Source organism: Neoarius graeffei, chromosome 11 (assembly GCF_027579695.1).
Source record: "Neoarius graeffei isolate fNeoGra1 chromosome 11, fNeoGra1.pri, whole genome shotgun sequence".
In the NCBI taxonomy this organism is placed as follows: Eukaryota; Metazoa; Chordata; class Actinopteri; order Siluriformes; family Ariidae; genus Neoarius; species Neoarius graeffei.
In genome coordinates, this window is record NC_083579.1 from 67,335,921 (window position 1) to 67,353,737 (window position 17,817).

The 17,817-nt window shown below is 41.1% G+C and overlaps 1 protein-coding gene across 1 annotated transcript; it reads left to right on the plus strand.

Moving 5' to 3' along the window:
- Nucleotides 1-322: 322 nt before the first annotated feature.
- ttc8 (tetratricopeptide repeat domain 8) lies at nucleotides 323-17,026 on the plus strand. Its single transcript, XM_060933151.1, has 14 exons — nucleotides 323-573; nucleotides 6,050-6,170; nucleotides 6,291-6,354; nucleotides 6,819-6,978; nucleotides 7,122-7,211; nucleotides 7,332-7,376; nucleotides 8,803-8,888; nucleotides 9,038-9,125; nucleotides 10,810-10,920; nucleotides 11,048-11,187; nucleotides 12,792-12,966; nucleotides 13,099-13,221; nucleotides 14,738-14,821; nucleotides 16,341-17,026. Exons 1-14 carry the CDS (start codon nucleotides 454-456, stop codon nucleotides 16,455-16,457), a joined length of 1,524 nt encoding a protein of 507 aa, XP_060789134.1. The 5' UTR covers nucleotides 323-453; the 3' UTR covers nucleotides 16,458-17,026.
- The last annotated feature ends 791 nt before the right edge of the window (nucleotides 17,027-17,817 follow it).

Here is a 17,817-nt window from a genome sequence, read left to right on the forward strand (position 1 = left end):
ACCTTCTTGCTGTGAGGCGACAGGGTGAACCACTACACCACCGCGCCGTCCCACTGTTATCTATCTATTTGACTAAATATAAACGTCTCAACTCCACCTAGTGGACGAAAATAAAATTAATTCACGACATAAGTTCAAAATTAATCGATCTATTCAGGGTAAAACCAAAACCTTGTGTATGTTATTTTGAACACCGGTCACTGATAAACATGCCATCAAAAGTCCGTACCAGTAGGTGGCGGTAATGCACCAAAACGTTGTTTGCTAACCGCCATAAAACACCAAGAAGAAGACAGACATGCGCATGCGTCAAAGGCTGACTTGTGTTGCTGGGGTAACGGGACGCTTGAGGTTTAGCTCAAGCGGCTTTAGCTAATTAACTCAGCTAAGCTAAGCTCAGAGCAAGCGATTTATGAGCGCAAATATCTAACCAAAATTCGCTTTAGGATAAAAATGGAAGTGAAGTTATCTATGGATCCTCTTTTCCTTGCATGGAGCTGTTTTAGGAGACGGAAGTTCCAGAAATGTTCGGATCTTTGCACAAAGGTGTTGGAGGACAATCCGTACGACCAGGTGAGTGTGATTATGGATCTAACATGGCTAACAGAGCTGCTAATGCTAGCTCGCTCAACGACCTACAAGTAACTGCAGTTAAAATAACAATAAAATGCAGGTAGCTTACAAACAGTAGTGGTCCTAGGTTGTAGCTGTTATTCGTGTCCCTTTTCTGTTACAGCACCTCATTTTGCTTGTTAGATAGATAGCCAAGTTAATAGTACATGGTTTAATTTACATTGTCTGGTGGTCATTTATGCCAGCTTGTCTGGACAGTATGGAAACAACCCTGGTGAAAAATCCAGCTTGGTCTGACCAGCTATAGTAGATACCAAAACACAGGCTGATGTGGTCAAGCTGGTAGACCATGGACCACTACATTGATCAATCAGATTGCCTTACTTTTGTGTTAATTTCTTTAAAACGTGCCTACAGTGTAGCAAAACTTTCATTTTTACCAGCACTTACCAGTTTGGCCAGTGTTTATGCAGCTGGTTGGTCAGACTGTAGTGGGTGGATGGATGGATGTATTTATTTATTTATTTATAGCAGAGCAGGTACAGTTAGGTCCATAAATATTTGGACAGAGACAACATTTTTCTAATTTTGGTTCTGTACATTACCACAATGAATTTTGAACAAAACAATTCAGATGCAGTTGAAGTTCAGACTTTCAGCTTTAATTCAGTGGGTTGAACAAAATGATTGCGTAAAAATGTGAGGAACTAAAGCATTTTTTAAACACAATCCCTTCATTTCAGGGGCTCAAAAGTAATTGGACAAATTAAATAATTGTAAATAAAATGTTCATTTCTAATACTTGGTTGAAAACCCTTTGTTGGCAATGACTGCCTGAAGTCTTGAACTCATGGACATCACCAGACGCTGTGTTTCCTCCTTTTTAATGCTCTGCCAGGCCTTTACTGCAGCGGTTTTCAGTTGCTGTTTGTTTGTGGGCCTTTCTGTCTGAAGTTTAGTCTTTAACAAGTGAAATGCATGCTCAATTGGGTTGAGATCAGGTGACTGACTTGGCCATTCAAGAATATTCCACTTCTTTGCTTTAATAAACTCCTGGGTTGCTTTGGCTTTATGTTTTGGGTCATTGTCCATCTGTATTATGAAACGCCGACCAATCAGTTTGGCTGGATTTGAGCACACAGTACGTCTCTGAATACCTCAGAATTCATCCGGCTGCTTCTGTCCTGTGTCACATCATCAATAAACACTAGTGACCCAGTGCCACTGTCAGCCATGCATGCCCAAGCCATCACACTGCCTCCGCTGTGTTTTACAGATGATGTGGTATGCTTTGGATCATGAGCTGTACCACGCCTTCGCCATACTTTTTTCCTTCCATCATTCTGGTAGAGGTTGATCTTGGTTTCATCTGTCCAAAGAATGTTCCTCCAGAACTGTACTGTTTTTTTTAGATGTTTTTTAGCAAAGTCCAATCTAGCCTTTTTATTCTTGAGGCTTATGAGTGGCTTGCACTGTGCAGTGAACCCTCTGTATTTACTTTCATGCAGTCTTCTCTTTATGGTAGATTTGGATATTGATACGCCTACCTCCTGGAGAGTGTTGTTCACTTGGTTGGCTGTTGTGAAGGGGTTTCTCTTCACCATGGAAATTATTCTGCGATCATCCACCACTGTTGTCTTCTGTGGGCATCCAGGTCTTTTTGCATTGATGAGTTCACCAGTGCTTTCTTTCTTTCTCAGGATGTACCAAACTGTAGATTGTGCCACTCCTAATATTGTAGCAATTTCTCGGATGGTTTTTTTCTGTTTTCGCAGCTTAAGGATGGCTTGTTTCACCTGCATGGAGAGCTCCTTTGACCACATGTTTTCTTCACAGCAAAATCTTCCAAATCCAAGCACCATACCTCAGATCAACTCCAGGCCTTTTATCTGCTTAATTGAGAATGATATAACGAAGGAATTGCCCACACCTGCCCATGAAATAGCCTTTGAGTCAATTGTCCAATTACTTTTGGTCCCTTTAAAAACAGGGCACATGTTAAGGAGCTGAAACTCCTAAACCCTTCATCCAATTTTAATGTGGATACCCTCAAATGAAAGCTGAAAGTCTGGACTTTGTCCATGTCCATTATATAACTATAACTTGAATATGTTTCAGTAAACAGGTAAAAAAACTAAATTTGTGTCACTGTCCAAATGTATACGGACCTAACTGTGTATAGGAGAATTTCGCATGTCCATTTGTTTTGTAAAAAAAAAAAAACACTTTTCCAGCATTATAAGGTATTTGCTTCTAATTAAAGCATCTAACTTTGATTTGATGTATCACTCCTCTCCGCCTCACCTTTTTGCCAAGGAACCTCATACGTCACTCCACATTTCTGAGGTAACAGCTCATGTCCCTGATGTCCCTCAGATCCCTGATGCCCAATGTTCCTGTCAGTGAGATTTAGTAGAAGTAGGCTCCGAACTAGAACCCTAAGCACACCCACTTCACCCTTTGGTTTACTCCATAGTGTTACTTAATGTACAGCGCCCTCCACAATTATTGGCACCCCTGGTTAAGATGTGTTCTTAGGCTTCTAATAATTTTTTTTTAAATAATATAGGACAGCAGTGCAAAAGAGAAAAATCCGACCTTTAATTCAAGTGCATTTATTCAGTGGGGAAAAAAATCCCACATTAAGAAATAATTCTTTTACATGAACTTGTGTGCCACAATTATTGGCACCCCGATGTTAATACTTTGTACAACCCCCTTTTGCCAACAAGACAGCGCTTAATATTCTCCTATAACATTTCACAAGATGGGAGAATACAGAGAGAGGGATCTTCGACCATTCCTCTTTGCACAATCTCTCTAAATCGTCCTGGGTCCTCTTCTATGCACTCTCCTCTTCAGCTCACCCCACAGCTTTTCAATTGAGTTGAGGTCTGGGGACTGAGATGGCCATGGAGGAGCTTGATTTTGTGTCTGGTGAAACATTTTTGTGTAGATTTGGCCACATGTTTAGGGTCATTATCTTGCTGAAAGACCCAGTGACAACCCATCTTCAGCTTTCGGGCAGAGGCCACCAGATTTTGATTTAAAATGTCCTGGTATTTCAAAGAGTTCATGATGCCATGCACCCTAACAAGGTTCCTGGGGTCTTTGGAAGAGAAACAGGCCCACAGCATCACCGATCCTCCCCCATACTTCACAGTGGGCATGAGGTGCTTTTCCGCATACTCATCTTTTGTGTTACGCCAGACCCACTTAGAGTGTTCGTTGCCAAAAAGCTCTATCTTGGTCTCATCTGCCCAAAGCACACGGTCCCAGTTGAAGTCCCAGTGCCGCTTAGCGAACTCTAGACGTTTAAGTTTATGCTTGTAAGTGAGAAAAGGCTTTTTCCGTGCATGCCTCCCAAACAGCTTGTTGGCATGTAGATAGTGCCTGATGGTTGTTATGGAGACTTTGTGACCCCAAGATGCTACTCTTTGATGCAATTCTGTAACAGTGAGCTTTGGAGAACTTTTTACTTCTCTTACCATCCTCCTCACTGCGCGTGGTGGCAAGATGAACTTGCATCCTCGTCCAGGCTTGTTTGCCACTGTTCCAGTTGTTTTAAACTTCTTGATGATTCTTCTGACTGTAAATATGGGCCGGTGTAGGCGAGCGGCTATTTTCTTGTAGCTGTTGCCTGACTTATGAAGGTTGACACATGTCTGCCTTACTTGAATGGTGTGTTCTCTTGTCTTTCCCATGTTGAAGAGTGGATAAGAGAAATAGGCCTCTGTGTCACATCATATTTATACCCCAGGGAAACAGGATGTGATGAATTACTAATTAAAGGTTTGTAGATACTCTGATCAACTTTATAAACTACAGTAGAAATGACAGAAATGCTTGAATTACATTTATTTTCTAGGAATTATGGGTGCCAATAATTGGGGAACAGGTGATTTTCTCCTCTCATTATCTGTAGCCGCTTTATCTTGTTCTACAGGGTCGCAGGCAAGCTGGAGCCTATCCCAGCTGACTACGGGCGAAAGGCGGGGTACACCCTGGACAAGTCGCCAGGTCATCACAGGGCTGACACATAGACACAGACAACCATTCACACTCACATTCACACCTACGCTCAATTTAGAGTCACCAGTTAACCTAACCTGCATGTCTTTGGACTGTGGGGGAAACCGGAGCACCCGGAGGAAACCCACGCGGACACGGGGAGAACATGCAAACTCCGCACAGAAAGGCCCTCGCCGGCCATGGGGCTCGAACCCGGACCTTCTTGCTGTGAGGCGACAGCGCTAACCACTACACCACCGTGCCGCCCACAGGTGATTTTTATGAAAAATAATTATTTCTTAGTCAGGGATTTTTTTTTTTTTTAATTCACTTGAGTTGAAGGTTACATTTTTCTACAATTTTCAGTGTGGAGATTATGCTTCTGCAATAAAAATTGAATTTATTTCAAGGCTTTTAACACATCTTCACCAGGGGTGCCAATAATTGTGGAGGGTGCTGTATATCTTCCCTAATCTGATCCTATTCAACACTTCTGTATCCATAGGCTGAATCTCTGTCAGTGGTCCTAAGCTTATTAATTCAGCACAGTTCTGTGATTTTACTGCTTTAACACATCTACTAAACGTTTCATTGCTTAATGAGTAAAATTAAACAGGGAAATGTGACTGTGTGAAGGAATGCAGTGCACCCTTCCTCATCTCATCTCATCTCATCTCATTATCTCTAGCCGCTTTATCCTTCTACAGGGTCGCAGGCAAGCTGGAGCCTATCCCAGCTGACTACGGGCGAAAGGCGGGGTACACCCTGGACAAGTCGCCAGGTCATCACAGGGCTGACACATAGACACAGACAACCATTCACACTCACATTCACACCTACGGTCAATTTAGAGTCACCAGTTAACCTAACCTGCATGTCTTTGGACTGTGGGGGAAACCGGAGCACCCGGAGGAAACCCACGCGGACACGGGGAGAACATGCAAACTCCACACAGAAAGGCCCTCGCCGGCCACGGGGCTCGAACCCAGGACCTTCTTGCTGTGAGGCGACAGCGCTAACCACTACACCACCGGTGCACCCTTCCTCTTTTTTGAAATTACATCAGCATACAGGCTTCGTACAGCACCTTTTCAGTCTCCCAGCTGTATACTCTCAGAAAATAAAGTACATTATTGTACCTTTAGGGGTACAACGGCTTGTCACTGGGGCAGTACCCTATAAGGTACTTATTTGTACCATTTTATATACTGATTGGGAACATGTATGTACCTTTTTGACCCTAAAAAGGTACATATAGTTACCTTGAAGTCCAATAATGAGCCCAAAGAGATACATTAGTGTATATTGTACCTTGGAGTATGGAAATGGACTCCTACTGTACCCCTATTTCTCAAACTGTAGGCTTTATTTTATTAGAAGAACTTTTATACAAAAGAAAGGGAACCATTTTGTTGAAAGACACTTTGCTAAAGTTTGTTTAAATAGTTCTTCTGGTTCCATGAAGGCAGCCTGGAGCCTGAAGACAAGGGCTCTGACTGAGATGGTGTACATCGATGAAGTGGAGGTTGACCAGGAGGGCATTGCAGAAATAATGTTGGATGAAAGTGCCATTGCACAAGTGGCACGTGAGTACATCCATATTGCCATCTTTTTTTATTTATTTATAAATGACGTCAACTCCAGCATGCCCCATTTATGAGACTGCTGCACTGTAAAATGAACCAAACTATTTGTATTTTTGGCAGGTCCTGGAACGTCACTGAGACTCCCTGGGACAAGTCAGGGTGGAGGACCTACTCCGTCTGTCAGGTTCATAACTACTAATGGATTAATTTTATTGATAGGTTTTGAGCATACCTAACCAAATATTCATTATGAATAAAGGTGTATAATGAATGCAAGTCTAAGACAGGGGCTCTTAATCTTCTTGCAGCCAGGGACCCCATTAACTATATTTAAAAAAAAATTAAATTCCAAGACCCCCTCAGTTATCAATCCATCGGTTTGTATTAAATCTATGCAACCAGTTAAATAGACTAATAACTATAAGAATTCAATAATAAACACAATTTTTATAATGGTGGGTTGTGATTTCCACCATTGTATTTAAAAAAAAAAAAAAAAAAGGATAACAATAAATAGATAAATCATGGTTCTCATCACTTTGAGCTCAAATTATCAAAAAAATCAAATCAGGCTCACTGGAAGTAATACACACAATTTGTATTTTTAATGTGACCTTTCTCTGATGGTTTTTTTTTTTTTTTTTTTAGACCAGTGACCCAGTCAGGACGCCCCATTACAGGATTTGTAAGGCCCAGCACTCAGTCTGGTAGACCAGGGACAATGGAACAAGCCATCAGGACACCTCGAACTGCAAACACTGCCCGCCCAGTCACCAGTGCTTCTGGGAGATTTGTCCGATTGGGCACGGTACGCTGTTCCACAGTGTAATATTTGGATATTCTGATGTTCACATTTATATTCTGTTTAAAGAATAACATTAGACCTCATAACAGCAATTCTACGTATACGTTGTTTCAAAGTTGTAACCGGTTGTTTTATCAATATTTCAGGCTTCTATGTTAACACATCCGGATGGACCGTTTATAAACTTGTCCAGGTTAAATTTGGCCAAGTATGCACAGAAACCAAATTTATCCAAGGTATTTCAACTGCAAATCACCCGTCTGTAATGGATTTGGGAGTCAAAGGATAATTTCTTAACTCCGGTCTCAGATGTCTGCTGTGATTGCAAATCTCTTTCTCTCTTACTCTTCTGGCAGACCTTGTTTGAATACATCTTTCACCATGAGAACGATGTCAAAAATGTAAGTACTTGGCACCACTTTTAGCTTATAATTAACAGGTACAATATCTGGCTTTGGGTGCTGGACGAAGTATGTTTTCAGTAGGTATTTAGCCTTTACTGTCTCAGATTGATTGATAGATTTTGTGTGATAGGTGAGACTCGTTTAGTGGGTGGAAATTGGCGATAACTCCGTGTGTATGGTGGGTTGTAATGGTGGGTTGTGATTTCCACCATTTGTATTAAAAAAAAAAACGATAAATGGATAAATCATGGTTCTCATGGTGTGTGTGTGTGTGTGTGTGTGTGTGTGTGTGTGTGTTTAAAGGAGAACTGAAGGCAATTTTTTTATCAAAATTCTATTTATCTCATCTTATTAAATATAGGAATGCATTTTTGATCGCTATTTTGTTACTGCTATAGCAAGTTATGAGTGTTTGAAATATGCTCTGTAATATATCAGTCCAGGGCGGCACGGTGGTGTAGTGGTTAGCGCTGTCGCCTCACAGCAAGAAGGTCCTGGGTTCGAGCCCCGGGGCCGGCGAGGGCCTTTCTGTGTGGAGTTTGCATGTTCTCCCCGTGTCCGCATGGGTTTCCTCTGGGTGCTCCGTTTTCCCCCACAGTCCAAAGACATGCAGGTTAGGTTAACTGGTGACTCTAAATTGACCGTAGGTGTGAATGTGAGTGTGAATGGTTGTCTGTGTCTATGTGTCAGCCCTGTGATGACCTGGCGACTTGTCCAGGGTGTACCCCGCCTTTCGCCCGTAGTCAGCTGGTATAGGCTCCAGCTTGCCTGCGACCCTGTAGAAGGATAAAGCGGCTAGAGATAATGAGATGAGATATATCAGTCCATATGTCAAAGCAATGGCCATAAGCGAGATTCGTTGAGACCTGTGCGAGACATCGTAGGACAGAAGTAAAACGTACAGCAGAAATCAAAGTGACCAACATCTGCCAACGTTGTCAAAAGACGTGCGCGCCCTCTTTCAAATGCTGACGTAAACAAGTTTTGTTTGTTTTGATGGCGATCAGGAAAGTTTGAAAAAAGTAGGCGGTAATCGTCATTTAAACTCGTTTTTGTGCAATATTTCATTTGGAAAACAGTTTTCAAAATGGCGGCACTGACACCTGGCTGACACTTCATGTTTCGAAGTCTCGCACAAGTCTCGTGAAGATCGCACGGATAAGCGACGCCTGCCGTGGACCAAACGAACTAAATTCAACATGGCTAAAAACCGAATAGGCCGATAAGTATAATATTTAATTGCAATTAGTTGCCAATACGAGTCATGATATAAGGTTACTAAAACCGAAAACGTAATTGAATAACACGTTAATTAAGATATAAAGCAAGTTTAAAAATGACTTCAGTTCTCTTTTAAAATAAGCAAGACAGCGTATATTTGTTTGCAGTCCATGTATTAAGTCCCCATTGTGGAACATTTCAGGCTTTGGACCTAGCTGCACTCGCTACGGAGCATGCACAGTTCAAGGACTGGTGGTGGAAAGTCCAGCTTGGGAAATGTTATTACAGGTGACAAAACACCATTATAACGACCTGTTGCTAGAGTTGAGACATTTATTTGAAACATGTCCCATTAAATGCATTGAGAAGAAGATAACTGATATTTATATGCTGCGTATTGACTGTAATGATTGGATGATTGGAGTTTGTATTTGCAGGCTTGGTTTATATCGTGAAGCTGAGAAACAATTCAGATCAGCCCTCAATCATCAAGAGTTTGTTGATACTTATCTCTACCTTGCGAAGGTACAAAGTTAATTCTATTTAACCCATTTACAATGGTGCTTGAAAGTTTGTGAACCCTTTAGAATTTTCTGTATTTCTGCATAAATATGACCTAAAACATCATCAGATTTTCACACAAGTCCTAAAAGTAGATAAAGAGAACCCAGTTAAACAAATGAGACAAAAATATTATACTTGGTCATTTACTTAGTGAGGAAAATGATCCAATATTACATATCTGTGAGTGGCAAAAGTATGTGAACCTTTGCTTTCAGTATCTGGTGTGACCCCCTTGTGCAGCAATAACTCCAACTAAACGTTTCCGGTAACTGTTGATCAGTCCTGCACACCGGCTTGGAGGAATTTTAGCCCATTCCTCTGTACAGAACAGTTTCAACTCTGGAATGTTGGTGGGTTTCCTCACATGAACTGCTCGCTTCAGGTCCTTCCACAACATTTCGATTGGATTAAGGTCAGGACTTTGACTTGGCCATTCCAAAACATTAACTTTATTCTTCTTTAACCATTCTTTGGTAGAACGACTTGTGCGCTTTGGGTCGTTGTCTTGCTGCATGACCCACCTTCTCTTGAGATTCAGTTCATGGACAGATGTCCTGACGTTTTCCTTTAGAATTCGCTGGTATAATTCAGAATTCATTGTTCCATCAATGATGGCAAGCCGTCCTGGCCCAGATGCAGCAAAACAGGCCCAAACCGTGATACTACCACCACCATGTTTCACAGATGGGATAAGGCTCTTGTGCTGGAATGCAGTGTTTTCCTTTCTCCAAACATAACGCTTCTCATTTACTCAAAAAGTTCTATTTTGATCTCATCCGTCCACAAAACACTTTTCCAATAGCTTTTTGGCTTGTCCACGTGATCTTTAGCAAACTGCAGAAAAGCAGCAATGTTCTTTTTGGAGAGCAGTGGCTTTCTCCTTGCAACCCTGCCATGCACACCATTGTTGTTCAGTGTTGTCCTGATGGTGGACTCATGAACATTAATATTAGCCAATGTGACAGAGGCCTTCAGTTGCTTAGAAGTTACCCTGGGATCCTTTGTGACCTCACCAACTATTACATGCCTTGCTCTTGGGGTGATCTTTGTTGGTCGGCCACTCCTGGGGAAGGTAGCAGTGGTCTTGAATTTCGTCCATTTGTACACAATCTGTCTGACTGTGGATTGGTGGAGTCCAAACTCTTTAGAGATGGTTTTGTAACCTTTTCCAGCCTGATGAGCATCAACAAGGATTTTTCTGAGGTCCTCAGAAATCTCCTTTGTTCATACCATGATACACTTCCACAAACGTGCTGTGAAGATCAGACTTTGATAGATCCCTGTTCTTTAAATAAAACAGGGTGCCCACTCGGACCTGATTTCAATCATTGGGATGACAAACACTTGACTCTAATTTCACCTTCAAATTAACTGCTAATCCTAGAGGTTCACATACTTTTGCCAGTCACAGATATGTAATATTGGCTCATTTCCCTCAATAAATAAATGACCAAGTATAATATTTTTGTCTTATTTGTTTAAATGGGTTCTCTTTATCTACTTTTATGACTTGTGTGAAAATCTGATGATGTTTTAGGTCATATTTATGCAGAAATATAGAAAATTTTAAAGGGTTCACAAACTTTTAAGCACCACTGTATGCTGTGCCACAGGAAACCGATGTGCTCTCTTTCCTTGTGCGCAGGTGTATCAGCGACTGGATCAACCCATAACTGCCCTGAACCTCTTTAAACAAGGCCTGGACCATTTCCCAGGAGAAGTGACTTTGCTGACTGGGATTGCCCGCATTCATGAGGCACGTATAACTGTCAGATTCTGGTGGATACATTTATAGATGTCAGTTTGAGCGACAGATTTATGCAGACTTATAATGAAACTTTATTTATGCCAAGGGTAGTAATTGAAAACTTTGATCACTTTAGGAGATGAATAACATCACTTCAGCTACAGAGTATTACAAAGATGTCTTAAAGCAAGACAACACACATGTGGAGGCCATTGCCTGCATAGGAAGCAACCATTTCTATACAGACCAGCCAGAGATCGCCTTGCGTTTCTACAGGTTCAATGAATTCCTCATGTAGAAGGAAGAGTGTTATTGTATTAGGTTATACAAATATGTAATGTTACTTTTTATCCCCCGCTGGTCGAAAGGCCCAAAGGGGGATTGTGTCATGGCAAGATCCGTCCGTCCGTCCCAGGAAGGGTGCTCACCTTCTGAAATCAGCTCCTCTCAAGTTTTGGAGGAATTTCACAAAACTTGGCAGGATTCTTTGTTGTATATCGGTAATACGCATATTGTAATTTCGTTAAATTGGGTCACATTTTACCAGAGTTACAGCCCTTGATTAACAAAATTATACTTTGACAGTTTCATGAGTGTGCTTTCCTTCTGAAATCAACTCCTCTCACAATTTTTGGAGGAATTTCACCAAACTTGGCAAAAGGTATTGCTATGTCAATAGTACGCATATTGTTATTTTGTTCAATTCAGTCGCATTTTACCAGAGTTACAGCCCTTGATTAACAACCTTGTACTTTCACAATTTCATGAAGGTGTGCTCGCCTTCTGACATCAACTCCTCTCGCAATTTTTGGACGAATTTCTCGAAGCTTGGCAAAAGGCCTCGTTATATGACGGTAATACACATATTGCGATTTTAATTTCGTTTGTGAAAATTTGACCAGAGTTTTGAGTCTTGATTAAATAACTTGTACTTTGACAATTTCATGAGGGTGTACGTTCTTCTGAAATCAACTCCTCTCTCAATTTGCGGAGGAATTTCACCAAACTTGGCAAAAGGTTTTGTTATATGACAGTTATACGCATATTGAAATTTTGTTTAATTTAGGCAAATGTTACCAGAGTTATGCCCTTGATTATTAACAAACTTGTACTTTGGCAATTTCATCAAGGTGTCCTTGCTTTCTGAAATCAACTTCCCTCGCAATTTTTATCCCCCGCTGGCCGAAAGGCCTGAAGGGGGATTATGTCGTGGATGTCCGTCCATCCGTCCTGGGAAGGGTGCTCACCTTCTGAAATCAACTCCCCTCAATTTTTTTGAGGAATTTCACGAAACTTGACAGGATTCTTTGTTATATGTCGGTACTACAGATAATCCAATTTCGTTCAATTCAGTCGTATTTTACCAGAGTTATGGCATAGTTTCCAGCGGGGGATATTGTGCTCTCGGAGCACTCCTTGTTTTATTAGCTTCGCCATCAATCCTAAAGTTAATAAAATGAGTAATAAAAAAATCTTTACAAGTTAAAGAAAGGGGGGGAAAAATAGATATGTGTATGACAGGGTAACCACAACAGGGTTAGCCAATTACTGTGGGCCCAAGGTATTTTAAAAAATAATAATAAAGAAACTATATTATTATAAACAAAGTTGTCTACTGACAACATAAGACAGGATGTGCAAGACTACGGACTGAATTACATTTCGGACATATGGATTTAAAAGTGCGAGGGTTGTTGCTTTAAATGATTATGATTGCAACAACCAACACTCTTTTAAATCTATACGTCCGAAAGGTAATTCAGTCCATAGTCTTGCATGTCCTGTCTTATGTTGTTGGTAGACTACCTTGTTTATAATATAGCTTCTTTTTTTAAAACTCTATCTACTTTTGCTTTCTTTTCTTTCTCTTTTTGTCCCAGACGGTTGCTGCAGATGGGTGTGTACAACTGCCAACTCTACAATAATCTGGGCTTGTGCTGCTTTTATGCTCAGCAGTATGACATGACTCTGTCCTCCTTTGAGAGGGCATTAGCTCTGGTTTCCAATGATGAGGAACAGGCTGACGTCTGGTATAATATTGGGCATGTCGCAGTGGTGCGTCTGACTCCAACATGGCTACATTCAGATAAAAACTCAAGCTCATATGAAGTTACTGTGGAAGTTACCAATGGAAAATTAGTAGCTCTTTAAACCAGCTCTCTGTTCTGTTGTATCTCTTTCACATAGGGTATTGGTGACTTGACTCTAGCTTATCAGTGCTTTAAACTAGCTTTGGCATTTAACAATGATCACGCTGAGGCTTACAACAACTTAGCAGTGCTGGAGCTACGCAAAGGCCGCATTGAGCAGGTAAGGCACTCTGATCAGCACCATGAACCTCATGATTTTAGCAGAGTTCCATACTTAAGAGAATATGGGAATGCATCGACCTGATTTTTGATGGTTTTTGCAACTGTGTGACGTCTGTACATACAGTATGAATGACGTACATATAACACTCCAGGGAACCTGATCATAAGTGCAATGCAACGTATTTTGTAAACATATGATCACCGGCGGGCGGCACGGTGGTGTAGTGGTTAGCGCTGTCCCCTCACAACAAGAAGGTCCGGGTTCGAGCCCCGTGGCCGGCGAGGGCCTTTCTGTGCGGAGTTTTCATGTTTTGCCCGTGTCCGCATGGGTTTTCTCCGGGTGCTCCGGTTTCCCCCACAGTCCAAAGACATGCAGGTTAGGTTAACTGGTGACTCTAAATTGACCGTAGGTGTGAATGTGAGTGTGAATGGTTGTCTGTGTCTATGTGTCAGCCCTGTGATGACCTGGCGACTTGTCCAGGGTGTACCCCGCCTTTCGACCGTAGTCAGCTGGGATAGGCTCCAGCTTGCCTGCGACCCTGTAGAACAGGATAAAGCGGCTAGAGATAATGAGATGAGATGAACACTAGTAGGCCCTACTTTTGAGAAATACAAAGGCCTACAGAGCACAAAGAGGGGATTAGAAATAGTCTTTATTACTTTTTTTTTATTGAGTGTACAGATTTAACGTTTTTACCCAATTAGCATAATTAATACCAAATAAATACTAATTTTGTTTTAACTAATTTTTCAAACTTTGTATTCAGTATACAACCAACTATGTGCCTGCCAATTTCCATGTAAATATCTTGAAAAATAAAGTTATTAAGAAAAAACATTTGATCTCATTCATTAATGAGGCCCATTTTGGACCATGTGATCCAAATACAGAATATTATGGCAGTTTTCAAAAAAATTAAGCCACTTTTTCAATCTTTGATTTGTAATATCTCAAGAACAGATAAACATATTTTAAATCCGTAAAATAGTATGTTGTTCTGAATTCAGTGAGGGCAGTTTCAAGCAGTTTGAATTTTCACCTGATATGCCGAATACATGTGCCAAAGACTTTTGCACAGTACTGTATATACATACATACGTACATACATAGATTTATTTAGTTGTTCATGTGGGGATGTAATTTAATTATTGGAACTGGCTAGCAACATGATAGATGGGAGTTCAGTGGGAAATGGACTTGCTGCACTGTTCTAAGGTGACACTACTATAATGTACTTGCGAGGGAATGTGTATGTGGCGCAAAGAATATTATTAAAGCTTTTTTTGTAATGAGGTTATGAGGCTTTGACTGACTTTGGAACAACTTTAGGTGCTTTGCTCAAGGTTACAGTAAATAATCTTTAAAATTGGTCATCTAATTTATCTTCCATTAAAATCAATTCACTTACGAGAGCAGACGGAGTATAAATGTTCTCTGCAGGTCATTTGAAATGATTAATTTTTTTGATTTGTTTATTTGGTTTAAATGCCAATGATGTTGCTTTTTGTTACAGGCAAAAGCTTTTTTGCAAACGGCTGCTTCTCTCGCTCCCCACATGTATGAACCACATTTCAACTTCGCTGTATTGTCAGATAAGGTCAGCACTGTTCAACTTTTATTGTTCTTGCAGGTATTTTCACATGATGATGGCTGACTTTGGACACTTCTGTGTTCGAGCATTTGGCTATTCGTGTTTACTACATCATTAAATTTAAAGATACACTCGTTGACCAGTTTATTAGGAACATCTGTTCATTTCATGCAATTATCCAATCAGCCAATCATGTGGCAGCACTGCAACATATAGTCATGTACTGTAGATAGAGATCAAGAGCTTCAGTTAATGTTCACATTACACATCAGAATGAGGAAAAGTGTGACAGCAACGACTTTGATGGGCTGGTTTGAGTATTGCTGATCTCTGGGGATTTTTCACAGTTCAGCAGGCAGAAAGGCCTTATTGATCTCAACTGGTTCAAACTGGCAGAAAGTCGACAGTAACTCAAATGATCACTTTACTGCAGCTGTGGTGAGCAGAAAAGCATCAGAATGGACATGTTAAAGTGCATATTCTGGACTAATTTCGTGGGGTTTTTTTATATGAAAGTATGTCCCTTTACACACTCATCCAGAAGGGTAATTTTGCACAAGGCCATCTGTCTACAGCAGAAAAAAAATAAAACGCGTCTGGAAAAATCCCAAGGGAGTCTGGAGCCAGATTCGTGACGTCACCTGCGGAAGCGCCAGCAGGCTGTGCGAGCTTGCACGGTTTCAGTGCACAGCCTGTGTAGACCAAGTGCTCCCATTTCTCTCTCATTGTCCGGTCTTTTGGAAAACGATGAGTACTAATCCCATCATGACTGGTGTTGCTACACCCTCCTACGATACATCTGTTAACCATTTTAATAATTACGCGATAACATTGAAGAAATTTGCAGAAAACCACCAGGTCGTTTTCTCATAAACAAACCAGCGCTGACGTAGGATTCAGAGGGAGGCGTCCCGCACGCGACGTCATGAAAATCAATGTTTCCCGGGAAATCCAAATGCCAAGTTTTTTCAGAGGCGGACCAATTTGCCTCAAATGGCTTGATTTCAACTGAATTTTTCTGGTATTGCACAAGGTAAAAAAAAAAATTGCAGAGAATTCAGAATGTTACAGATATTTGACCAAAGTTTAATATAAAATAGGAGAATTACATCAATCTTACTCCTGAATTTACCCGTGATATGCACTTTTAAACCTTTCAGTGGATGAGCTATAACTGAAGACGCATCCCTGCTGGAATCGAAGAACAGGAAACAGCTGTGTGTGAAAATCTCAGGAAATGGTAGTTTGTGAAATGCTTCACCAGCCCATCTGGCACCAATAACCATGCCACGGTCAAAGTCCCAGAGATCAGGTTTTCCCCCATGTTTGATGTGAACAGGATCTGAAGCTTTTGACCTGTATCTGATCATTTTATGCTTTTCAGTGATCTCTTGTGTGTGTGTGTGTGTGTGTGTGTGTGTGTGTGTGTGTGTGTGTGTGTGTGTGTGTGTGTGTGTGTGTATTAAAAGGAAAACATGGTAATCAATACTTTTTTTCCTATGTGTATCTACATTGTGTGTGAAAGGTGGGTGACCTTCAGAGTAGCTACATGGCTGCCCAGAAGTCAGAGGATGCCTTTCCTGAGCACGTGGACACTCAACAGATCCTGAAGACCCTCAGGCAGCACTTTGCTGTGCTCTGAGTTTGGTTTTTTTTTTTCATCGAAATCTTTTCACATTATGTAAAATGCCACTTTCATATTTTTCTAGACAGAACAAAGATTTTAATTATTTCAGGAAATAATGTAATAGGAATTATAAATCACAGTGAATAATTGTAGTTAACTTGTGGCAAAATCTACAGTGTAATGAATGGTACAAAATTGGACCTCAGTTTAGTTTTTGAAAATATTATGTGAAAGGTGGCACAGTGGTGTAGTGGTTAGCACTGTCGCCTCATAGCAAGAAGGTCCTGGGTTTGAGCCCAGTGGCCGGCAAGGGCCTTTTTGTGTGGAGTTTGCATGTTCTCCCACAGTCCAAAGACATGCAGGTTAGGCTAACTGGTGGTTCTAAATTGACCGTAGGTGTGAAATGGTTGTTTGTCCTCTATGTGTCAACCCTGCGATGATCTGGCGACTAGTCAGCTGGGATATGCTCCAGCTTGCCTGCGACCCTGCACAGGATAAGCGGTTATGGATGGATGGAATATTATGTGAAATGTAAATGTGTTTTGCATTAAAATGTATAGAGTGTAAGTAAAACAGTTATTTTACTCCTTTCAGTGTCAAGTTCTTGAACGGGGAAAAAAAAAAAAAGAGTAATGTTTTAGTTGATGTTGTTGTTTCAAAACCCTGAACACGTTCTATGACTCGGAAGTGTGTATCACTTGGAACATTTAAGATATGAGTGGATAGATGGCAGTTGTGTGGGTTTTTTGTTTGTTTGTTTGTTTTAAATAAGAACATCTATTGTGAACAAACAAAAGCTAATTAGTTGAAGATAATTTACTTGGAAATTGATTTTCTCAATTTGCTTCAGGTTGTACAAAGTCACAGTAGCTTTGTAACTCGGCAGCTTTTTTCTGTTTTAAAGAGAAAATGACAATCTTTTCGTCTTAACTAGTCCTACTGACCGCTCTGCCCTTCAGTGGGTATAAGACTCTGCACCATGATTGCATTCATTTAATTTTTTCCATTTAAATTAAAGTAATTATTGTTACTATTGGCGGCACGGTGGTGTAGTGGTTAGCACTGTCGCCTCACAGCAAGAAGGTTCTGAGTTCGAGCCCAGGGGCCTTTCTGTGTGCAGTTTGCATGTTCTCCCTGTGTCTGCGTGGGTTTCTTCCGGGTGCTCCGGTTTCCTCCACAACCTAAAGACATGCAGGTTAGGCTAATTGGTGGTTCTAAATTGACCGTAGGTGTGAATGTGAGTGTGAATGGTTGTTTGTCTATGTGTCAGCCCTGTGATGACCTGGCGACTTGTCCAGGGTGTACCCCGCCTTTCGCCCGTAGTCAGCTGGGATAGGCTCCAGCTTGCCTGCGACCCTGTAGAACAGGATAAGCG